The sequence below is a fragment of the Sabethes cyaneus genome, chromosome 2 (genome assembly GCF_943734655.1).
Source record: "Sabethes cyaneus chromosome 2, idSabCyanKW18_F2, whole genome shotgun sequence".
NCBI lineage: Eukaryota > Metazoa > Arthropoda > Insecta > Diptera > Culicidae > Sabethes > Sabethes cyaneus.
In genome coordinates, this window is record NC_071354.1 from 238,188,247 (window position 1) to 238,214,886 (window position 26,640).

Consider the following 26,640-nt stretch of genomic DNA (forward strand, 5'->3'; position numbering starts at 1 on the left):
CTTACCCGCGCCGTTGACGACGAGTTGACCAGATTGCACCAGCATCAGCTAATGTTCCCTTCGTTTCGCTAAAAATATCCTTCTGTATCATTGAGATTATGTCTTTATCAAAATAGAATTTGTTAACAAAACAAAACCAAAAAAAGTGGATACCAACGTCTTCCCTCTCTGGGGATTAGCTGATGGGACGCTTCACCCAGGGTGGAATTCGATCTTTAAGGGCGTCGCTAATGTGGCGATACATGATGAGGATGATGACCGGAATCGCTAGCTTTGGGTTCTTGAAGAGATACAACCAGCAAGCCAAACCGAACAGGGCTACGTCGAACAGGTAGCCAACGGCAGATTTGACGGACGCTTCCTGCGGTGTTGGCTCTCGGGTTCGCGATTGCGAACGAGATCGCTGTTCGTCCGGTGTTGGTATCGATTGGGGCGTTGAGGGAGTCGATGGGGTTGATGGAACAGACGGGATGGGCATGGGTGGAACCGGTTTTTCGACCGGAGGTTTAATTGGAGCAGGCGGCTGTTGGTCGTTTCGTGCCAAGACTCGCCTTGCGGCCATCCCATCGGGGATGGATTCTGCATCGCGGGAACCGGAGCTGCTGCGTGAGCGGGTGTTGGACAGGTTTCGCTTTTTGGCGATCGCCGTGGATTCACGAAGGGGGCGGCTTTTTCTGATCGTGTCACTGCCAGGTTCACGGGAAATAAATGCAGTTTCCGGTTTGTTTACGTTTGAAGGTGAAAGCTGACCAGCAGCAGCAGCAGTAGCAACAACAGCAGCAGATGGACGTTTCGGATCCTGCTCGATCGAGGAAGATCGTTGACGAAGGATTTTGCTCTCCCGTGCAGGTTTTCCTTTGGTCACCATTTGTTCCGATGTTAGGGAAGGCGAACGGGACTTTTGAAGACGATGAGTCTCTCCTAACGGAGACCGTGATCCGGATCTGGACCGGAATCGATCATAGGACGTGTCTCGGGAACGAGTACGTTCTTGCCTACGGACATCCTCGGGGCTCATGTAGTGCGGTAACTGTCTAGGTTTCTTCGAACTCTCAACCTGCTGAACAATGTCCGTGTAGAAATCGGCCACAGCTCTGGATTCTTCGATGGAACTCTGTCTAGACTCCAGTCGTCGTTGACGAGCAACTTCCGATACGATGGCGGTTCGTATTTCAAACTCCGAAGGCGGCTGTTTTTCACTCAACGCAACAGATTCCTCCGGAGAATGCTTTTCACTTGAGCTTGCTTCCTGTTCGCGAGCAGCAACTTCCAACTGAACCTTCGGTTCAGGCGTTTTCTCTCGCTCCACCGGTGGAGAACTAGGAGCTGGTGACGGCTCCTTCGTAGGAGATTTTCGATCAAAAATATTAATCAAACCTTTCCGTTCCGATTTACCAGCGGCAGGTTTCTTTTCCTTATCATCTTTCGTTAGCAGCTCCGTCGAGGGTCGCTTCAAAATTGGTTTCGGGACGAAGTTTGGATCCGGCAGCGGCAGTGGTTTCGTGAGAACTTCAATCGCCTGACTTGGGTCCGGATTCGTATACGGAGAAACCACTCGCTGAGCTGGGTGATAGGTTTCCATTTCCTCGTCGTCGCTCATAATCCTCGATCGACTGGACCGATTCGATTCCCTACGTTTCAACTCTTCCAGCATTGAATCCATGGAAGAGGAAAGCGACAGCTCCTCGTCCAGTTCTTCGGCAGGTTTCTCGACAATAGCAGGTTCTGGTTCCGGTTCCGGTTCCACTTTAATCGACGGTATTTCCTCGGGAATAACCTCTTCAATTACGCTGGAATGTTGCCTAGCGTCCGCTTCGAAGCTGGACTGCTTGACGATCGTTTCCTTGTCCCCGGACAGTCGACGGCGCAAACTGCTTCTGCGGTCGGCCAACCGCATCGAAGCTGCAGCAGCTTCCTGCTGCAACTGCAGCTGCAGCTGCTGTTGCTGTAGTTGTTGTTGCTGCTGCTGCAGCTGCTGCTGTTGCTGAATCAACTGTTCCGCGGCGCTGTAGCTTTGCCTGCGTTCGGAAGCCTTTCGCTGATTTTCGGATTCTTCCAGTGCAACCGCCTGGTAGAAGCGTGCCATTGCTCGTTCGTACAGTAGTTCGGTGGAACTGACGGCAGGGCGCATTGTCGGTGCCGGCGGTGGTTCCACGTTCAGTTCCGGTGCCGATAGTGACAGCGGAGGTGGTGGCGGTACCATATCGTCCAATTCGAAGTCGAAGGTCGAGCTGCCTGCAAGAATAAGCAAAACAGTTGATCAGTTTAATCAACCAAAACAAAACAACGCATTAGTTTACAAGTGGATCTATGAACACCATCTAGAGGGCTGTGGTTTTACAGTTTGACAGCTACAACAGGCATGGACTGTAGTTGGGGTGGACGTTCTAGCCTACTACGAATGTTGTGATTCGATTCACTACAACACATCACGCGAGAATGAGATGTGATTCTTTTCTTACCGGAGTGAGTAACTCGGGATGGTCGGACACTGACCAGCTGAACTAGCCGACGAGTGTTGTATTTCATTCGATAAAGTTGCGAGTAGTGTAAAAATTGTAGTGTAGGCTTGGGGTTTGCTTCGTAAGCAGCTGGAAACGAACGGAAAGTGTTTAGTGTTCAGTTTAATGGAGGAAGATATTGTGAATGTGGTAAGTTCATAAGATATCGTTAACGACCTCAAACAAAATCAGGACAAACTGAATTAAAGGTTCCAACAAAATTTGATGGAAATAGAATACAGTAGTCCCCTGAATAAGGCGGTACCTAATAAGAACGTTTCCAATAATGACGGTCTCGAGTGACTCCATTAAGGCGGTTAAACGTCGTTATTGGAGTCTACGAAGCATATGGGAATTAACTGAATTGGTTCTAACATGAAACAATTGGTGATCCCGGTCGTGTGGAGGTATGATGTCTTCGGCAAAGTTGTTCATTCAAATAAGGTCTTTCAGATGCAGATAGTAGTAGCTCAGGATTTTCTCGCTATCAGCGTCACGCAGCGAGAAAATCCTGATCTATGTAATGTAATGCATAAGTAATATTCTTGTATAGGTTATATCTTGCGCTGCTGACTGTCTACAAAGTTGCGGCCTTCAAGAAGGCCCAATCAACGTATACCGACAAATGATAAATCCGATGAAGACTCGAGAGGACTTACGGAGAGTGCCAAAAACATGCCATGAAAATCATCGTCAGCTTTGCAAATGCACAGATCGTCCTGTCATTAGAAGATAATCATAAATATAAGAGGCTTATGTCTGTCGCCAAAACGAGGGGCGCGATGTGTATTTTCGTGGTAATAATCGCCCGCATTAAGCAAAGACTCAAACCAATCATAGCAGATTACATTCAAGACGTGCAAAAGTAACGTAGTTGCACTTCACAGAGTTACATAGCGTTAGCGTTACATAGCGTACCCCTAATTTGCTCTCAATTAGACGCGAGGCGGGCTGGTAAATGGCTTGGTAATGCGTACCATCGGTGCCTTGTGCACTGGGCATAAAATAGACCCCACAGTGGTTCACAGCCTCTTACCTAGCAACTCCTACCCCAACCTCCTCGTGGTACCAGCCGGGATACGAGCAACCTCGGGTGGAGATCGGGTAACCAACCCCGGTGGAAACCAAGGTCGTATGCTGACAGGGGAGGAGGGCTCCTTCGAGCTACGTTGGCCCTCCGGCGATACTGTGGGGTTGGTTGCGGGCTTTGCAAGCCTGAACCACTAAAAAAACCAAAGCAATGGACTCCGTAAGTAATAATAATAACTCTAATCGGAACAATCGGCAAAGACCCAGGCGACGAAAACGGACTAACGATTGGAAATTAGGAACATGGAACTGTCGGTCTCTAAATTTCCTCGGAAGTACCCACGTGCTTTCTAAAGAAGTGAAGAGCCGCAAGTTCGACATCGTAGCGCTGCAGGAGGTATGCTGGAAAGGAACGATGGTACGTACGTATAGAGATGGTCATACCATCTACCAGAGCTGCGGCAATACACACGAGCTGGGCACAGCTTTTATAGTGATGGGCGAGATGCAGAAGCGGGTGATCGGGTGGTGGCCGATCAACCCCCGAATGTGCAGATTAAGAATCAAGGGCCGATTCTTCAATATAAGCATAATTAACGTGCACAGCCCTCACCTCGGAAGTACCGATGATGACAAAGACGAATTCTACGCGCAGTTGGAGCGTGAATACGATCGCTGCCCAAGACATGATGTCAAAATTATCATCGGGGACTGTAATGCTCAGGTTGGTCAGGAGGAGGAATTCAAACCGGTGATTGGACGGTTCAGCGATCACCCGCAAACGAACGAAAACGGCCTAAGACTTGTCGACTTCGCCGCCTCCAAGAACATGGCCATACGTAGTACCTTCTTCCAGCATAACCTCTACCATCGGTACACCTGGAGATCACCCAACCAGACAGAATCACAAATCGACCACGTTCTGATAGATGGTCGGCACTTCTCAGACATTATCGACGTCAGAACCTATCCGGGCGCTAACATTGATTCGGATCACTACCTAGTGAAGGCAAGGATACGTCAAAAACTATCTGTTGTGAACAACATACGATACCGCCGCCCGCCACGGTATAATCTAGCGCGACTGAAGCAACCGGAGGTCGCCGAAAACTACGCGTTATCTCTCGAAACCGCGCTGCCGGAAGAGGGAGAGCTGGATGAAGCCCCTCTTGAAGACTGTTGGAATGCCGTGAAAACAGCCATTAACAGCGTAGCGGAGAACGTCCTAGGCAGTGTGGCACCGAATCGACGAAACGAATGGTTTGACGAGGAATGCCAGCAGATATTGGATGAGAAGAACGCAGCGCGGGTACAAATGCTGCGTAGAGCCACCCGTTAGAATGTGGAGCGATACAAACAGAAGCGGAGGCAGCAAACCCGACTCTTCAAGGAAAAGAAGCGCCACCAAGAGGAGAAGGAGTGCGAAGAACTTGAACAGCTGTACCGCTTTCACGACACACGGAAGTTCTATCAGAAACTCAACGGATCTCGCAAAGGCTTCGTGCCGCGGGCCGAAATGTGCAGAGATAAAGATGGAGGTATCTTGACTGATGACCGTGCGGTGATCGAAAGGTGGAAGCAGCACTACGATGAACACCTGAATGGCGTGCAGGCGGAAGACCATGATAGCGGAGGAAGTGACCACATTGGTGCAGCAAGCGACGAAGATGTGCCACCCCCATCGATAAGGGAAATTAAAGAAGCCATCCAGCGGCTGAAGAACAACAAAGCAGCGGGAAAGGATGGCATTGGAGCGGAACTTATTAAAATGGGCCCGGACAAGTTGGCCGGCTGTCTGAATCAATTGATTGTCAAGATTTGGGATACGGAACGACTACCGGAGGAGTGGAAAGACGGGGTTATCTGCCCTATCTACAAGAAAGGTGATAAGCTGGATTGTGAGAACTACCGAGCCATCACTATCCTGAATGCCGCCTACAAAGTGCTGTCCCAAGTCTTCTTTCATCGACTATCGCCAATAGCCAATAGATTTGTGGGAAGTTACCAGGCCGGCTTCATGGAGGGTCGGTCTACAACAGACCAAATCTTCACCCTGCGGCAGATCCTCCAGAAGTGCCGCGAATTCTGAATCCCCACGCACCACCTGTTCATCGATTTCAATCGATTCCAAACCGACAAGAGCTATGGAAAATTTTGGACGAAAACGGCTTTCCGGGTAAGCTTACTAGACTTATCATGGCTACGATGGATGGGATCCAGTGCTGTGTGAGAATCTCGGGTGGATTGTCGGACCCATTCGAATCTCGCAGGGGACTTCGACAAGGAGATGGTCTTTCCTGCCTGCTATTCAACATTGCGCTTGAAGGTGTTATAAGGCGAGCGGCGATCGAAATGCGGGGCACGATTTTCAATAAATCCAGTCAATTTATCTGCTTTGCTGATGACGTGGATGCTGTCGGCAGAACATTTGAGGCGGTGGAAGATCGGTACACCAGACTGAAACGCGAAGCAGAGAAAATTGGATTGCAGATAAATACGTCTAAAACGAAGTATATGCTGGCGGGCGGGACCGAGCGCGACAGGGCTCGCTTGGGCAGCACCGTGGTAATCGACGGGGATGAATTCGAGGTAGTCGATGAGTTCGTATACCTTGGCTCACTGGCAACAGAAGATAACAATACCAGCCGTGAGATTAAAAGACGTATTATCAGCGGAAGTCGGGCCTACTACGGACTCCACAAACACTTGCGGTCGAACAATTTGAGCCCCCGTACAAAGTGCACACTGTACAAAACGCTAATTAGACCGGTTGTCCTCTACGGGCACGAAACGTGGACGCTGCTAGAAGAGGACCTACGAGCACTCGGAGTTTTCGAACGGCGGGTGCTAAGAACCACCTTTGGCGGAGTGCAAGAGAACGGTGTTTGGAGGCGAAGAATGAACCACGAGCTCGCGCGTCTCTACGGCGAACCAAGTATTCAGAAAGTGGTTAAAGCTGGACGGATACGTTGGGCAGGACATGTTGCTAGAATGCCGGACAACTATCCTGCAAAAATGGTTTTCGCATCAAATCCGGTAGGAACAAGACGAAGAGGGGCACAGCGAGCGAGATGGCAAGACCAGGTGGAGCGAGATCTGGCGAGCACTGGGTGCCCGCGGAACTGGAGATAAGTTGCCATGGACCGAAACAGATGGAGAAATTATACTGCGCAGGCCTTGTCATAAGACGTTAGGCCAATTAAGTAAGTAAGTAAGTAGACGCGAGGCGACCCGCGGGGGTTACAGCTAGTATCTTATAAGTGCCTTCATCTATCGACCAACGATAACAGTCTGAGGCTCACAAATTTCGCTACGGCCAAAAGAATTGTCATCTGTAGCACATACTTTCCACGTTTAAATATTCGTTCGGAAACACACCTGGCATACAAATGGAGACTCTAGCTTTTCGATCGATCATGACCCAATTGACGGTCGACACTTTTCAGATATCGTCGATATACCGTCATATGTAATATTTGCGCAAGGTTGTCGAACACAATGAATGCTCGAACTGAGAGGACGCTACGTTTCAATATCCAGCGATTGACGGCAAATGGCCGTGGCAGCGAAATATGCCAGAAATCTAGATCAACGAGTCGCAGAACAGTCGTAAGACAGGGAAGATATAAGTGAGTTATGGTGGAACTTCCATCGATTCTACTGAATTAACTGTCAGTGAGGTGGTAGGCACGACGCGCGGAAGGCAGTGAAACAGCTGATTTGATGTCAAATGCCAGATGTTGTTGAATGGAGCGGTAAACACGGAGACTAGCAGAAATAGGATAAGAATTGTGAACGATGGTCAAGCTATGGAGTCACCAGCACAGAAAGAGGTTAAGGACGGTAACTCGGCTAAACGGTAACGGTAACTCTAAAAGCGGGGAGCAAGCGGCTATACGGAGCAATACATCGGATCATTTGGCGGTATGAATAAAAGAGTTTGCTTTGCTTCTTCCATAAGGTTTACACGGGAAAAACAAAGCAAATTGTTTTATTCGTGTGGAGCTGGAAGGAGTGTTTGGATGGCCTAATTTGCCTATTTTTAAAAAAGAATCGATCCGAATGTAAAAATAATTGCTAAATTCTGCCTACAAGGTTCCCTCCCATTGAGACCGTTAGCGGAGTCGTACCCGTACGTCGGCGAGTTTTCGTGAGTACCACTCCACGAGAGATCCGCTGTTTACCCTGCGTCAGTTACTGGACAAGTTCCGGGAGTACAACTTGAAGAAAATCATCATCGGTTTGAAGACTTTAAAGCGGCATACGATTCAGTTAAACGAAATGAGCTGTGGCAGATAATGTAGAACATGGTTTTGCGACGAAACTAATTACGTTGATTCATGCGACGCTGGATGGGTAAAAATCATGCTTCAGAATAGTGGGATACCTTAGTCGTTTACGTGACGTTGGATGGATCGAAGAAAGGGGATGGATGTGAAGGGGATGGATGAGCAAACTGAAGTCCCGTAGCTTGCAAATTCGCACAAAACTGGTGCTCTACAGGACATTAATCTTGCCGGTGGCCCTGTACGGAGATGAATCATGGACGTGAAAGGAAGCTGATGGTCGAGTACTTGGGGTTCTTGAGTGTAAAATTCTGCGATCAATGGAAAATGGAGTGTGGCGCAGACGCATGAATCACGATACACGTTTTTCAGAAGATTGCAAATCTCTAGGAGCTTTCCTCATAAAGTTTTCGCTTTTGGCTCGTGAAGTTAAGGTAAAGTAAGGCTTAAATAAGCGATAACTTTGTGAGGAAAGGTCCTAGAGATTTTCAACGTTCTGCAAAAACGTGTTTTTTGAGTCCTTCAATAATCGCCTAAAACCTCATATTCTTGTTAAATGCAACCAACATAAGGCAAGTATGAAAAACTAATTTTAAAGAATATCTAAGGAAAATGCTTTATAGCTCTGCACTCGATAGAGACAGAAATATCATTTCTTTAGCAAAGATGTTTGCCGTTATAGTTTCTATAACTTTGCCGAAGAAGCCATGTGTCTATCTACTAACACAAAAGAATGGACATGTATCGGGCCTTAAGCAAACGCGAAACACATAAAACGTATGCTTGCCGTACTCTCATTTGGGTGGTTGGGGACAAGCGGAACCCATACAAGTTTACAAGTACTCGATTTAAGCTTTAAGATGAAATGCTGATTTCATCAATCCGCTTGCCCCATTTTACCCCATGGGCTCGAGAAGCTATGGAATTTTATAGCTTGAATATGCGAAATAACTTAGCAAGTAATGGTTTGCGGTGTTCTGCAAAAACGTGTATTTTGAGTGCTTAGATAATTGCTTAGAACATTGTATTCTTGAAAAACCAATTTTTAAAGAAAATGCCCCATAGTTCAACTCGATAAAGATAGAAATTTCATTTCTTCAGTAAAGTTGCTTGTTTTTACATTATTTACAACTTTACAGAAGAAACTATGTCTATATTTCTAAATACAAAAAAGTTATTTTTTTGTTTTCGTTATAGTAAGCGATGACTAATTTTTGACAGCTTTAGATTAAGGGGGATATTTGTACGAACAAAAGTGCTCAAGACCATAAATGATAAACTGAAAACAAAAGGAACACTAGGAAAAAAGTTCCACTTTTCGCCCTTTTGGATTACTATGCAGTGGGCTGGGTGCACGGCCAGAATGCCTGACAAATGATAAGCCTAAATTATTTTCAGCATAGAACCAGGAAAAGGCCGTAGACTTTTGGGGAAGACCCCACCATCCGATGGTTATGCGCTATCGCAGACGACGCACTGTCAGCTGATTTTCGAGGAGATTGAAGAACGGCAGCCTAGGGCCAACAACAGTACTGGAGGACCATAAATCGTTCGGCGCAGCATCGATAATGGGCCGACCCACCGCTAAAGTAAGTAGGTCAAGTAATAAAAAAAACATATTGCAAGTAACTCTGTTGAAGACAAATAAGGTTTGACTCCCATAGGTTTGTATTTCATTGAATTTTTTTCTTCTGGCAAACTGCATCGATTTGTTTTTACCGTTTCTTATAGATTTTCAACTGCTGATTTCATAAAAAATGACAGTCCATAACGTCACGTTTTTCCGCAAAGTTTATTTTCCTGGATTGGAAATGGTTAAAATTGGGTAGCAAAACGGAAGGTATTAAAAATAAATTACTGATTTTGCCATCACTTTCACGTTCTTGTATGGAATTCTGGCCATGTTTTCCTAGAAAACTATACTGCCACTACTCGCATTACAGTCCCATTTTGTATGGAGTTTATAGAAATGAGACTGTTTTGCGAGTAGCGGCAGTAGGTATATGCGATGAGATAAACGGCGATCATTTTCAAATTTATTACCCAGCTAGCATTTTCATATGTACAAAAAAGGTAAAAATCAGCATTACGTACAGATATACGTGCTAAATAAATCGCATTTCATGCGCAAAATTGGCATATCTGTACTATTTTGGAGGCGAATAACTTTGAGCGTTAGGACTATATAAGTATTTATGTACGATAATATCCGATTAAGCGTGAGTCGCTCCGTACCACTCTGCGATTTTGTGCTGAAATTCGTATGTATGTCAGTCATTATCATTATATACGACAGAAAATCAACTTGATCCCACTTTATCCAGCTTTACTTACGATTTTGAGTTTATTAGGAGATATTTACGATAGTTTTTGTACATTGATATACGAGTTGGTGCTAGCTGGGTAGTATAGCTCTTTAAGAGCAAAGAATATACTAAATATTTTGCAGAAAATTTTGAATTATTAAATAAAAGAAATCCTATCTAGTAATATTTTTCTGTATTTGGTGAGTATAAATTTATAATGTTCTGGATTTTATTGATTTTTCCGGATTTTTCTTCGTAATTCCGAAATTCCGGAGCAAGTGGGACCTGAATTTTGCATAGTTACGGTTTATGAGACTGTGTAAGCAACACCTATCGTTGGATTAAGATTCTTGCAGCAAAGAAACTCTTTACTAGCGTCATTCTAAAGGTTTAATTACAAGAAAAGACCATCGATTTACATGAAATAAAACTAGGAAGATTTTTTTAAATCAAGTCACATTTCCCTCGTTCACTAGAACAAGTGGGACCTATATTCAAATGTGAATAAAAGCATACAACAGCAGAACTTGCCCCGGGTGCTCTGAGATGTCGCCTCCATATCTAACCACATGTTTAAAGCAAATTGTGAAATTATTCAACTAATTTTTGTATGCAACTTGATAGTACTAGTTATGTTTACCCACTATCAGAAAAACATATACTTTTACGAACGCCTGCGACTAAAACAACATTTATGGAAAGGCGCGTTTAACTCACGACGGAAATTGAAAATGACGCTCAAATTTAAAATTAAATTTTGGTTTTTAGAATGCCAATTATAAATTTAAATGTATTCGTTGGAGTTGTATCTTTCATTCCTAGAAAAGTTCAGTTGGAAAAAATAAGGTTGAAGCGAGTTATGTGCTCCATTCCCACTTACCCCGTATTACCACTTGCCCCCGGGGTACCTTAAAGCTTGCTTCATTTAGAATTGGAACAAACTTTTGCTCATATTGTGGCGCTCTTGGTGGACGGATTTGGAAGTTCTTGGCGCCCACGTGTCGGAAATTTTGTTAGCCATTCCACCAGTTAGACCAGTTCCAGTTAGACATTCCACAAAACGACTGTATTTTGTAAACAAGCAACATGGAAGCCGAAAGAAGGGAAAAAATCTAAGCTAGCTAAACAGTTGAAATTGCCCAGAAATACTGTATGGCGCGTTATCAAACGGTATAAGGAAACATTGACGACGATTCGGAAGCCTCAAGCTAATCACTGGAGTGGAACTGTCGACCGGAAACTGCGTGGTAAGATTTTGAAGACCATCAAGAGGAATTCCAATCTGTCGTACCGTAATTTGGCCTGAAAATTCGGTGCTGTCCATAGTACCGTGAGGAGAATTCGACTCCGGGATGGAAGCTCGATACGACTTGAGCTAGCAAACAGCCAAACCGAACCATAAAACAGAATAGTGCGGCCAAAATCCGTGTTCGAAAACTATTTGGCAAGTTGTCATTACAGCAAAGTCGTTCAAGAATGGCATGCAGAGAAAGGGGCCCAGTTTGTTCCGGAAGACCTTAATCCACCCAATTGCCCCCAGTTCTGCCCTATTGAGAAATAAATGGTCCTCATGAAGAGGAGACTCAAGGCAAAGGGAAAAGTTGTAAAAAATATCAATCAGATGAAGACCTGGTGGAATAAGATAGCCAAAACGATGTACGAAGAAAGTGTGTGCCGCATAATTAGCCATATTACAGGAAAAGTTCGAGAATTCCTTCGAAACCGTGACGAAGAATTTTATCCGTATTTTTTCTTAAAAGTATGAAGAAAATGCTACATTTGTGAACGAAAAGATCTTGAATTCAGTAATAAATAACTTTTCAGTTGCAATTGTTTTTGTTCCAATACTATCTGAAGCAAGCTTTATTTGGCAAAAAAAAAATTACCAATTACGTCATTGGCCAATTTTTTGGCTCCAGATTAAAAATGAAACGTTCCAAATTAGTAAACTTAACTGTTTATAGCACTTCAAAACCATTTTCTCAAAATACCCAAATATGGCTTCACCTCCAGCGGTAACAGCAGCTTGACATTCGATTCAAGACTAGCATCCACACTATTTACATATTAATTCCATACCATTCTCCAGTCCAATTTCTTGTGTCCGGTGCAGTTTTCGCTATATTTGTGCAAACCAGGTATGAATCATTGATCGAGCATCCGCGCAGCTGCCACCAAAATCTTTATATCAAGAAATCCGTGAAAAAAATAATCGTGGCACAACTAAGTATCATGAATATAACAAAACGAACTGCAAGAAAAAGATGCAGCCCAATGTAATTTATACTACACATTCGTCAAACTATGCGAAATCAAATTGGGCAATATTAGACCAATAAAATTTATTTGCACAACTTATTGATCAACCATGACTACATATAGTAACGAACTTTCACTTCAATTCAACGTTCTATTAACCTTCTGGCTTGAATGGCTGTCCTATAAATACCTGCAATTATGCAGAGTGAATGATTTTGAAGGGTCTTTCAATGGTCAGCCCATTTGTTTGCCGCCAATAAAACCGGCATTCGGTTTTTAAACATTAAACATTGTCGATGGACTATTGTATGCAAGCCAGACCGTAAAGACGTCACACAATGACAGGCGAATACAGCATTCCGACGCACAAATTATTATGGGAGTTTTATATCATTTTCGGTAATGCACAATTTTTATGCACATTTACCAGATCGAAGCGATCAGTTTCCGATTCATTGACATCACTGCTTGTAAGCGACAAATGCTTTGTCGCGATCTGTGTAGATTATGACAAATTTCGTAACAGATCGGTTTTCATCGCTTGATCGCGTTGAGAAATATAACAGATATACAGACAATGCAATAGGTTATGTGCAGTACGTGAATCTCAATACAAAAAAACCGGTGCCGTAACTACCCAACGAATAAGATTCCTCCAATTCCAGCTCACGGCAGTAAACACCAGCACCGGAGCGAGCTTCGTACAAGGAACCATTGATATAACAAACCACATAGTTGGAAGTTTTCCTTTCCATGTAGCCTGACAACCACTCCTCTCTAGGAGCAAAGTTACTTGAGTAAGTCCCATACGGAAAAGTACGCATGAGCGATACATCGCTAGAAGCAAGAGTAAATTTTTGCTCAGCAACAATTTGTGACCACAATCGAGTGTGACCAGTGGAACCGTCCACAGACTGCCAAAGGCCAATCGATAAGAACAGATGCACACAGTGCTTGTTGTTTCACATGAAAGTGTAGAGGTTTAATATTGAAAATAGCGTCTAGGGCGGTAAAATGTGCGCAACAATTCCAGTAGTGGATATTAAACGGTAGGCGATCGAGCTTTATGAGTTCAACCGGTCATTAAATCCGCGGTAATTACTGCCGAGCAAGCGTAGAGTGAGTTAAGGAGGAGAGCTGACATTGCTGAGAAGGTGCTAGTTGAGGCACCCAAGACACCAAAGGGTCCCTCGAGTTCTCGGTCAGAGAAACGGAAAAAGGAAACACATGGATGTCAAAAATTACAAGGTTGACCAGAGGGTCAACGTAGATCCGGACAAGGCTAGCAAAGGCAGCACTTACGGAAACCAGACTAACAGAAACAAGCGGAAAGATAAGGGAACAAACGAGAATGTCAAATTGAAAGAGAAGCCCAAGTATCGTCGAGAGAAATATAAGGACGATGTCGGAGCTACGGACAAAGTTACGTACGCAGAAATTCTCCGGAAAGTGAAGGATGAGCCGAATCTGCGGGAACTAGGGGAGAGCGTGGTAAGGATCACGCGCACTCAAAAAGGCGAGATGGTCTTCGAACTGAGAGATAGCCGTTAATCAAGGGTTCGGCCTTCGAGGAGGACATAGATAAGTGAGATCGCCTCACCAGGAGGAGCTAGTGAGGGCACAAATCTGTACATGGGCCTTTATCAACCACTCCTATAGGCCCATTGTTATAAACGGTTATTCTGCTGAGATGGGTGGTAATTTCATACATTTCAACATCGATTTCAAATCCAATTCAAACACAATTTCAAGAGAAATTTAATTTCAATTTACCTCCAATTTCAATTTCTACTATAGCCAAGTCTAATTTCAACTATGGTTTTGAGCCGAAGTTCAATTTATTTCTATTTTCAAGTCCAACTTTAAGATAAGTTAATTGATGGTGCAAAACTCCAATGGAATGTTTTGTCACATGGAATTCTTAACATACATATTTTCCTTGTTTGTCAATTTCTAATTCTTAATGATAAAATTTTTAGGATAAAATTTAATGTTGTTCCTGACTTTTGGTTGAAAACTCGATTTTTCTTAATATTTACCTAATTCAAAAATTCGTATCTCATGAACCCAACAGCGTAGAGCAAACATTTTCTTATAAAAATGTTAGCGAATTTCCTTAGCCAGATGAGACCAGATGAATTACTGATGGATCAAGAAGTAGTCTACTGCTGCTTTCCAGAAAAAGAAGCAAAATAAGAAAAAATGAGACAGAAGGAGAAAAACGGCAAAACAGCTCGAAAGAAAACGTGATAAAAACTATACAGACGGGACAGAAAAAGAGAAATAACGCGAGAGAGAAAAAGAATACAAGCGGGCATAAAGAAAACAAACAAAAACGTGACCGAATGGAAGGGAAAACGGGGCATAAAAAAAGAAAAAAATGCGGAAAAGAAGGCATCGGGAGTGCTCGCGACAGCGAAAAATACGCTAAAATCCGTTAATGGTATGAGTCACGTGCTTTCGAAGATTCGAGAAGCATCTCCATGCTGCCTGTATCGTGCTGCCAGCAATGTCATCGAACATTCCTGAAGTTGCTCGAGACGCTCAGAATGCCACGCCGTGTGGTATAAATACGGGCGTTTAACGGAATGCAGAATAAGAAGTATTTCAACCGTCTTAGAGTCAACATCGACTTAACCACCGTGAAAGTGAAAGTGCCACATTGTGTAAAATATAGTTGAATAAAACTAGTGTGAAGTAAAAGTGATCTCTTACCGATATCCAAAAGAATTCCAGTTGAAGAAAAACGGAACAGAAAAAGAAAAATAAAATTGAAAAAACGGAGCAAAACGGAAAAGAAAAACAGAATATGACAGTAAAGCATGAAAATCAGGACATAATAAGATACCGAACGAAACGGTGGACGCAAAAATGGGATGGAGAAAAGGTTTAAAAAGGGAAAATGAACAAAAACCGGGGCTGAAAAAAACATAAAAGTCTAACAGGATAGAAAACAACATATAACGTGACAGGCAAAGAGAAATAAACGGGCCTGAAAACGAGGAAAAACGAAAAAAAAAACGAAATACGGAACAGAGAAAAATCAGGACAGATGCGTAAAAAAAGAGTGGAAAAAAAGAACCGAAAAAAGAATAACGACAGAGATAAAGGTAACCGATAGAAGAAACGAAGAAAACAAGGTATAAAAAGAGAAGGTGGGACAAAAAAACGAGAGTGTGGAACAGAAATAGAAGAAAATATAAAAGAATAGAGGTAAAACAGAAGAAAAAAGACGAAACGCAGGCGATAAAAAAGCAAGCCCGGAGAAGAAAGATAAAATGGGAGTCAAAAACAGAATAAAAAAAACGAAAAGACGTAAAAACATGGCACCAAAAAAAGGAAAAACGAAACAGACGATCAACGAATAGGAGTTAACGAGTGAGAAAAGACGAAAACTGGAAACGACAGCAAAGGAAAAAATTAGAGAAAAGACAAAAAACGCTGCAGAAAATAAAACAAGAAACGAATGGAAAGCATAGCATAGCATAGTTTGATTCGATTGATTGATCTAGATCAGCTGAATTTGCACAAAGAATCATCAAAATGATGCTCGGGAATAGCAAATTATTCTCAATGTGCAACCTCTGGTGATTCTACTCTTTACAGTGATCAATAGCAAAGCTGGCCACGTCCATGCAGGTCAATTAAGGAAGGGAAGGAATGTTAGTCGGGCACTTGTTGCTACTAGTGACCGAGGAATGCTCTGCATCGTCCACAAGTGTCACAGGGAGGAGTTGATGTTAGTGAGAAGGCATTGATCTGGATCCACCGAGGTAGCTAGCGCGATCATTATCTTTTGAACACGCGCACGGTGTGAGAACGAATTTGACCATCTAGTCATCGCGAGGCAATGAAACGTAACAGAGAAAGATAGATAAAACAGAAGTATAGAAAGATAAACATGTGAAAGAATAAGATGAAAAATTCCAATTTCAAATAAAACTTCGTGTGCATGTCCGGCCCAAATTAGTTGAAATTCAAATCTAATTTAATGTCCATTGTCAAGTTCATTTTCAAGTTCAATTGCAAGACCGATTTTAAGTCCAATTTCAAATCTAATTTGAAATTTCCCTACAAAGGGATGAGATCCAAATAAGTAAAATAGGCTATGTTTCCCTTGCCTTTAGTGTGATTGCAGTTCAACAAGTTTCGGGGGGATGGGGGGTCAAGATGGGGGGTCAAGATGGGGGGTTATGGAGAGTGAGGAGTAGAGGACAATTACGGGGCTAGTGCAAAGATCCTTCTGACTCTATAGCAGGACCTCCCAGCCGAGATTCGAATATACGACGACTGGCTTGTTAGGTCAGCATCGTACCCCGAAGCTAACTGGGCAGTTTCAGAGAATAAACGAAAGCATAATTGGTTACGTGACAGAATGTTGAGCTGACCAGAGCAGAGGGAGCACGCCTGGACGGTTTTCTATCAAACTCGGCACACATGTTTTTTGACATATATGAATCAGCGTAGGGGAGTTGGCAAAAGTGGGAGGCGGTCTTTGACAAGTTGGGAGGAATATTCAAATAGGTAAAGGGGTGCGTTTCTCTTGCATTTGCTAGCAGTTACACAAGTGGCTGGATGATAGGAAGGGATATCTGACAGTGAGACCATTGACAGGCGGGTGGATCAAAAACGTAAAGAATGCTTCGTGTCGATTTATAGGGATTGCCGAAAAAACACAGATTGACATGTGGCTGGAGGACATCAGGAGGGGGAGCTGACAAATGGTAGACACATTCAAATGAAGAAAAAGGGCTTTGTTTCTTGCATTATGAGAATTTTCGTTACAATAATAGATATACAAGTGTCTGAGATAAAAGAGCTCCGAATAAATTGTGTAATCTCGACTAGTAATAAAATAAATATCAAAAAAGGCAAGAAAGGGTGACAGAAAATAGGCCGGTGAAAACTAATGAAGAAATAGTTTAACAAAAAAAAAACAGCAAATTCTAAGAATTAGCAGTCCGAGCAAATCACTTTACGATCATGACAAAATGGAACACTGTCTATATTTGCTTACACTAAGCTTTAATTTTAATTGGAAGTAAATATATTAGTTATTATTAGTTACTAGCTAATTGTCCGATCTCACTCGGGGCCCCTTTGTCACTCAGTTACATTACATCTATTTTTGTAACGAAAACTCTCATAAAGCAAGAAACAAAACCCTTTTTAAATTTAAATATGTCTACTCCCTTTGTCTGTTCCTCTCATGGTGTCCCTCAGCCACTTGTAAATCTATCTTCTTCTCGGTAATCCCTATAAATCGATACAAAGCCTTTTTTACGTTATTGTACCTCCTCCATTTTAATGGCCACCCTATTCTCCTTATCAGAAATAAAACAACTTTTAAAACTGCTATCGTTCCAAATGCAAGAGAAACCCCTTTACCCGTTTGAACCTTTCTCTCCCCTTGAAAGAGACCGTCTCCCTCTTTTATCAACCCCCGGTGCTGATTTTTTATGTCAAAAACCATGTGTTTGACAAACGACGTTTGATGAAGAACAGTCCAGAAGCTCCGGAGCTATGGCGAAACATACATTCATACTCACGTTCCTCGTACCCCTACATGTCGGTTCCTTCCCAGTCAGGTCCCTCTTCTGTCACGTAGCTAATTATGCATCGGTATGCTCAATGAAAATCACTATAATGGAAACGAATCAAAGGTTTATTTACCATATATTCCTCCTCGGTGGAATCCTCAAAACTGACTTTTCTCAAAGTCAGTTGCACAACTGTAAACGATTTAAATGCAAGAGAAACGCAACCTTTTTTACTTATTTAGATCTCTCCCCCCTCCCCTTGTTAGGAATTCCCCCCTTTTGTCAACTTCCCAGTGCCGGTTCCCTAATGTCAAGGAACATTTGTGCCAAGTTTGAAAAAGATTTGTCCAGGTCCCTCTGTTATGATCCCCTTCCTGTTATTAGCCCCCCTCTTTAGTCAACCCCCTGAGTTCTGATTCCCTTATGCTAAGGAACATGTGTGCCAAGTTTGATGAAGAACCGTCCTGGTGTTTCGCAGTTATGGCCAATTCCCTCTGTTATAAATTCCGACCTCTCCCTCCTCTTCTTGTCAACCCTTCAGTGCTGATTCCCTTATGTCAAGAAATATGTATGCCAAGTTTGGTGAAGAACCGTCCAGGCATTTCGGAGTTGTGGACCTCCCCCTTCATATCAACCTCGCAGTGCTGATTATCTTATATCAAAGAACATGTGTGCCAAGTTTTGTGGAAATCGGTCAAGGCGTTGTGGAGTTATGGTGGAACATACAAACATACTCACACTCACTTTTTTATATATACTAGCTGACCCGACAAACTTCGTATTGCCACAAATTAACCTGTGTTGTACATAAATCATGAATCTCGGATGATCTTTGTCACAATCTCGAGTTTTGCAAGCGGGTCACCGGCAACACTCGCGACCGGCTCGTCCTGAATGATCTAGTGTTACTATAGATAGGTTTTGTGGTCTTGTTATTGATTAATGTTTTATGGAAGAGTCTCGAATTTCTCGAATTGGATTAGTTTTTGAGTTTCGCAAAAATTTCTGTTTTATTTGTATGAGAGTCCATATGCCCCTACCACAGGGGTGAGAGGTCTCTAACTATCATAAAATAAACTCAAGACTCAAAAATCTTCTACATGCTAAATTTGATTCCATTTGCTTGAATAGTACTCAAATTATAAGGAAATTTGTATTTCATTTGTATAAGAGCCCACCCTCTTAAAAGGGGAAGGGGTCGTAATACACCACAGAAAAAAATTCTGCCATCTAAAACTCTCACATGCCAAATTTGGTTCCATTTGCTTGATTAGTTCTAAAGTTATGAGGAAATTTGTATTTCGTTTGTATGGGAGCCCCCCCCCCTCCTAAAAAGGTAAGAAGTTCTAATTCATCATGGAAAAAATGGTTGCCTCCAAAAACACCCACATGCCAAATATGGTTCCATTTGCTTGATTAGTTCTCGAATTATGAGGAAATTTGTATTTCATTTGTGTAGAAGCCCCCCCTCTTGAAGTGTGGAGGGATCCTAATTCACCATAGAAAATATTTTTGCCTCCAAAAACCTCCACATGCCAAATTTGGTTCTATTTGCTTAATTAATTCTCGAGTTATGGGAAAATTTGTATTTCATTTGTATAGGAGCCCCCTCTCCTAGTGTGGGAAGAGGTCCTAATTCATCACAGAAAAAATTCTTACCTCCAAAACCACCTACACGCCAAATTTGGTTCCATTTGCTTGATTAGTTCTCGAGTTATGAGGAAATTTGAATTTCGTTTGTATAAGACCCCCCTCCCAAAGTGGGGAGGGTTCCCAATTCATCATTGGAAAAAAAATTTGTCTCCAAAAACACAAACATGCCAAATTTGGTTCAATTCGCTTGATTAGTTCTCGAGTTATGAGGAAATTTGTATTTCATTTGTACAGGAGCCCCCCCCCCTCTTAAAGTGGGGAGGGGTCCTAATTCACCGTAGAAAATTTTCTTGTCCTCGAAAACCTTCACATGCCAAATTTGGTTCCATTTGCTTGATTAGTTCTCGAGTTATGAGGTAATTTGTATGGAAGCCCCCCCTCTTAAAGGGGAGAGGAGTTATAATTCCCCTTATAAAGAGGGAGGGGTCTCAATTTACCATAGAATAAATTCTTGTCACCGAAAACACCCACATGCCAAATTTGGTTCTATTTGCTTGATTAGTTCTCGAGTTATGAGGAAATTTGTATTTCGTTTGTATAGGAGCCCCCCCCCCTCCTAAAGTGGGGAGGGGTCCCAATTCATCTTAGAAAAAATTTTGTCTCCAAAAACACACAACTGCCAAATTTGGTTCCATTTGCTTGATTAGTTCTCGAGTTATGAGGAAATTTGTATGGAAGCCCCCCCTCTTAAAGGGGAGAGGAGTTATAATTCCCCTTATAAAGAGGGGAGGGGTCTCAAATTACCCTAGAATAAATTCTTGTTACCGAAAACACCCACATGCCAAATTTGGTTCTATTTGCTTGATTAGTTCTCGAGTTTTGCAGAAATTTATGTTTCATTTGTATGGGAGCCCCCCTCTTAGTGGGGGGAGGGTTCTCTAACCATCACTAAAACCTTTCCTGGCCCCAAAAACCTCTACATGCAAATTTTCACGCCGATTGGTTCAGTAGTTTTCGATTCTATAAGGAACATGGGACAGACAGACAGACAGACAGAAATCCTTCTTTATAGGTATAGAAGGTATAGGTATAGATATATATATATATATAGATTTTTTATCAACAATCAATAAATCTCAAGTATAATATCTTTTATATTTTGTTGGATATTTTTAATGGCAAATTAAATATTTAACTTTACTTGCTAAGTTATTCTGAGATGGAGCAACTTTCATGGACGGACTTCGTAGAATAACAGACTTTCATGAATTTTTTCCAACTTGGGATTTTCAGGTAATATATGGATTTGTAATACAAATAACAATTCTTAATGTCATGTACAACCAAATTGGTCATAATAAGGCCATTACAAATATTTAAAGAAGTTTTTGTCCCTCCGGTGCTGGGTGACTGAAGGAGGGGGGTCGAAAAAAACAAAGAAAATTTTTTAATCGAGCAAAAAAAATATGGATTTTAGGCATTTTTACTTTAAGTTTAAACTAAATCTATTCTTGCTTTTAATAAATACAAAAATCTACGAACAAAATGACAAAAACGAAAAAAAAATTTTTTGGCCGAGTTTCGGAAATTCCACTGTTTGAACTTCCATTTCTATTTCGTGCTAGAAGCTTTAACTCAACTCGTACACTCATTTTTCGAGTTTTTCAGGCTGTAGAGCCCACAGATAATTCATTTTATAAAAAAATTTTAACTCATATCCTACAAATTATTTTTTTGCCCTTCGATTTTTCAAACCAATATCCAAGGGGAGGGGGGGTTGACAAAAGCTTTGAAAATGATTTGCAATGACCTAATTATTTTTCTAAATGCAGCCGTTTTCGCGATATTCGGAGAAAAAGTTGAATATATTTTGATTTTTTTTCTGTTGAACACGTCTTTTTCATATGTTACTCCAGTTGCCTCAACTGTCAACTGTTTCTATAAAATTTCTAATACAGTGGGCTCTCGGAAAAGTTAATCGATTGGGGAATGAATGGGTCGATTAACTTTACCGAAATATTAACTTTTTTTTTATTATTTATTTATTTATTTATTTATTTATACTAGTCTTCGAAATTTCGTACAGACAGTTCTTAGTAATTACTTATTCTAAGTTTGAAAGTAGTCCGAGTAACATTAAAATCATTTTTTGAATAGTTCTAAGAGTAATTGAGAATGATAAATACAAAAGTGAAAAATATATACTCGGATACAAGATACACGTTTTTAAGTATCTGAAAGTTGTAATGTAAAGAAATATGTAGCAAGATCTTTATGAAATAATACTTAGTTTCTTTCAGTAAACTTAAAATACTGAAATTCTTGAACTTCATGAATAAAGTGCATTGATGTTTGCAATTTGCATAAAAAATTATTATCGTTAATATTGAAAAACGATGTATACACTCATTCAATAAACAAAAGCGGCAATCGTTTTGCACGTAAAGAAATGATAAAATTTTTTAACTAAAAATCTTCATCGGAAACAATGGCAGTAATTTCAAAAATAGTTTACCTAATTAGGCTTATACAAATTTGAAAAAAAGTTTATGTCACCCCCCCCCCTTCAAAAATTTTCGAAATTTGAAGGGGCAAAAAAATAAAGTGCAATAATGTTGCATTCTTTAATGGTAAGCAGATTTTTACAATTCAACGAGTTTACATCTCTAAATTACCCAATTCGTGCAAAGTTGAAGTAATTATCCCGTTAGTCTCGATCAACTATCCTACACCATCTTAGCTTTCTGATTCTTGCTACAGGTCACAGGTGACTATTGTGCTTAACCTTTAAGTTCCGACGCCGAAAATTGGGGTTCTTGGAATTTGAGGGACTTTTGACGGAGATATTCCGAATTGCTGTGGGATTATATTTTGCTGTCATAGGTAGTAGAGAAGATTAAAATAGAAATACGACAAATTACATACTCCGGAACATCAGCTTTCGGTGCTTTCAGGGTTCCAAATTGATCGTTTTATTCCGTAGTTTCCAAGTACCTACCCTAATTTTGGATGTAAGGGACGAAAAACTTAAAGATACAATTTTTGACCATGCCTTGGACCCATGCAGAAAGGATGTCACTGAACTGTTCGAAACTTTTCTGACTATTGTCATGTTGTGATTATCATTGGGATCAACGGTGGCCCCGACCATTACATCAGATCAAGTCATGTAAAGTTATATTGCTTTTTAATTGAGCTTTATCTGCTTCTGCTTTAAAAATGGAGTTTTAGTATGGAAATGTACGAAAGTGGAATTTTAATTGGAATAACACTTTTATTGCTAGGCGAAACAGTTTATCACCAAACATTTCAATGATTCGCAAAGTCCTAGAGTTTTCGAAGAAAGATCTAAACATTTTTACTGATCTTATAACAGGACATTGTCGAAACCGCTATCATCTGAAGTTTATGGGGAAACTGCAAGGTGATATGTGTCGATTCTGTGGCACAGAAAAAAAGACTCGGAATATCTGTTATGCCGATGTCCGGCATTTTTCAATTAAAGATCAAGGTTCTTCGACAGATGGCTGTTAGAAGCCCTGATATTTGGATATTTTTATCCGAAGTGCAGCACCAGACTGGACAGATGCTATTAGTCAAACAATGACAATCGCTTCTGATAGTGGTGCGTTTGCATCCGTTTCCGTGCGTTTGCATATATCAAAGATAAACACGTTATTGTTCAGAACAGGCTTCATTCTCGGTTTTTCGCACAGTAGATGCTCATTTGACTACAGCGTCTCAACTAAACAGAATTCGAAAAAGTAGTGTAAAGGGTGATTGTAGAGCTAGTTATTATCTACATTATTATTGAATAAAGTATAGTTCTATCTTTTGTATTTACGGCGCTATGCGATTGCTACCCCGTTGGTAGCCAAATGAGCACTCCATAGCGCCGTAAATACAAAAGATAGAATTATACTTTCTTCAACAATAGTGTAGATACTAATTAGCTCTACAATCGCCCTTTCCGAGTTCTTAACTAGTTAGTGACACAGATTTGGATTATTATTCAAATCCGAGTGACATGTAAGTAAAAAGCAAAATTCAAATGAAGGTTAAATTACACGTTTATGGCTCTGTAAGGTGATCCTGTAGCACTCCACTATTTTCAAGTTGATTCATCTCTGCCAGAATACTTACTTTATGTGCTTGGATTAAAAAATTTTGAAAGTTGTTTTGGTTTGAACTAAAATTTAAGTACTGTACAACTTTTTTGTATTAAACTTTTATTAATCTGGAAAAATAAACACTGGTTTCTTCTCCTTTGTTTAGTTATTGAAGGTCTGACGTTATTATTTTTTTCTTGCCCCCCCCCTTGAACAATATTTCGAGACCAGGACATAAACTTTTTTCCAAATTTGTATAAGCCATCCGTATCTATTGTTAAAAGCACCATCACAGACATCATCAATCAAATTTTTCGCCTGCTGGATGAATCACAGTTTTATGCAGCTGAGGCATTCCACTGGGAACTCCCGCCGGGAAGAAAGCAAAAAAAAGTCTCATTCTTCATTCCGAAAGAGTTGGACAGAGTGAGAAAAAGAAGACAAAAAAAACAACAACAAGAAAACACCAACATAGTGCAACAGAACACACAGAACAGCCACTTCATCACCGATCTATTTTGGGGTGCTTTCTGCGTAAAAATAACCACCGGGAGGTTGTCGTCACGTCTCGCAATGCGCGTACCTACTATGTACTCCGAAGTGTGTGTTTGTGTGATACTCCGGGACCGTTATCAATAGGTCGATAAAGTTAAAAGGGTTACTTACGTGTATTGTTCTTCGCTTGCTGATCGTCGTACAGGACCAGCATAAATTCGCTGCTGTTGTGGATCGATGGATTACCGACGGTTGATGAACTGGCGCTGGGATGACTGGTAGGGGTGTTAGGGATGGCGATGCCGTTGCTGGTGACCACCTCCAGCTGATGATTACCATTGCTACTGGATGTGAAGGTGAGCTTCGACAGCGGGCTGGCATCCTTGGAGAATTTCTCCATCGCCTTTAGCGGGGAGGTGAACGACGGCGACGGCGGTGGTGGTGGTGGTCGTTGCGGTGGCGGGTAGCTGGGTTCCGGTGGTGGTGACACGACTGCTGGGGCGGTTGGGGCAGTGATGACGACCGATGGGAGTAGAGGTGCCGGAGAAGGAGATTTCGATTTGCGGGGGGCCGGTTGACTTGGTTTGAATGTTGGATTGATTTCCGGGGAAGGTGATTTAATTGGTTCCGGTTGTGGAGGAGAGTTCCTTTTGAAAGACGGTGGAACAACTGCAGGGGCAGGTGAAGATTTTCTCACGGGCTCTGGTGGTTTGGGTTTGAAAAAATCTTCATCCCGTGTACCGTAGGACAGTTCACGGATGATTTCGTCCCGGTTGTAAGCTCCTGTGTCCGCTGTAAGGGCTCGTATCTTTTTGATTTGGTCCAAATCACGAGCTGGTGAACGCGAGTCTTCACGACGTTTGCGTGGAACCGCCAGAGGTGGCTTTTCATTCTGTTCCATATCCATTTCGGTCACCTGCGTTGCACTATTGATTCCACGCTTCGGATCCGGAATGAAGAGCGTGTCCGATTCCTCACTTGGATCACTCAAACCGTAAGGATTCTCCGCTTTAACTCGAAAACGGTACTGAGAACCTTCAAACAAACCGCTTAATGTTGTGTTTAATTGGCGACAAGTGGTGGCTTTCAGCCAAACATCCCAACCCACGCGGTAGTATTCCACTATATAATTTCCAATTTTACAGCCACCATCGTCCTCGGGTGCGGCCCAGCTCAAGGTAATGGTTTTCCCAACTCCCACGCTGATGGACACTTTTCCCGGTGGTTCGGGACGAGCCGTTACCGTGACCAAAAATGAAGCATAATCGTCGCCCAGCTTATTGAAGGCCCGCAGATTGTATTCACCCCGATCCGACCGCTGGGCGTTCGCTATTCTGAGAGTGGAATTTTTGTCGGAGGTTTCGATTTCATAGCGGCCACCACTGGCTAGCAGTTCGCCATTATGACTCCACTCGACTACCGGCGTTGGTTGGCCAGCGATGCCAACCTTAAGCCGAATAACCTCGTCGGCTTCGATAATCAGTCCATCTTCGTACTGACGGGGCAAGCGAATCTTCGGATACGCATCGATGGTAAGATTGCACTGAGTCATAGTGTGACCGGCACGATTCGTTGCCGTACACTTGATCTGTCCGGCATCAGTCAGAGCGGTCTGATGAATAACCAACATACTAAAATCGCCCTCGGTCAGAATTTTCGTCCGACGGCTGCTGAACATTTCGAACCCGTCCTTGTACCAACTGATCTGCGGAGCGGGTGTTCCCGCAACGGAAACTCGAAACTCTACCTTCTCGTCCTCGATGGCAGTCGTGTCGAGCAGTTCGTGAATAAATCGTGGAGGTGCTTCGGCGGCACGTTGCAGCGTTACGGTCAGCGCATCGGACAGTTCGCTGCTTTCCGACTGGCCGACGATATTCTGCGCTGTAACCCGGAACTGATAGCGCCAACCCGGCTCAAGTCCGCTGAATGACATCTCGGTTGCCTGTGTTAGCACGGCAGACGCTCGCAGCCAGTGCGGTGAACCCGTCCGTCGGTGTTCAACGATATAGCCAAGAATTGGCGAACCGCCATCGCTGGTTGGCCGCTTCCAACGGAGCGTCACCACATCCGGCAACGAAGAGCTGGGCGATCCTGGCACCAGCATCGGCTTTCCCGGCGGCGAGGGGGGCTCTGGAAGAGAACAGATCAGTACGTCAATTAGACAGCTCTGCTGCAGCAGGTTAATGGTTCAATGCTCGTCTGTACTTCTAAGGCGGTTTTCAACGAAGGAAAGCTGCCACTGGCTGCCATCCCGAAGAATCCGTCCGTAAATGAATTTTCATTTCGACTGTAAATATTTGAGTCGAGTCTAAAAATAACCTCTGCCAGTTCTCTCTGTCCCGTACGTACAGCATCCCATAGAGATGAAGCAACCGACCGAACCGAACCGACCGACCGACAGAAATTTTCATTCTCAACCACCCAAAAGGCGAGCGAGCAAGAATGAAAAGTGTCTCACCTGCTGATTTCCAGTGGACGGCCTTCTTCGGCCTTCCGGAGTGTTTTGCCGGCTGATTTCCCAT

At 42.5% G+C, this 26,640-nt stretch overlaps 1 protein-coding gene across 1 annotated transcript; it reads right to left on the minus strand.

Moving 5' to 3' along the window:
• Nucleotides 1–175: 175 nt before the first annotated feature.
• LOC128737602 (titin) lies at nt 176–26,640 on the minus strand. The gene is made up of 5 exons (XM_053832274.1): nt 26,577–26,640; nt 24,778–26,248; nt 24,286–24,585; nt 1,280–2,231; nt 176–1,249 (listed from the first exon to the last, which is right to left on the minus strand). The coding sequence occupies exons 1-5, from the start codon at nt 26,638–26,640 to the stop codon at nt 176–178; spliced, it is 3,861 nt and encodes a 1,286-aa protein (XP_053688249.1).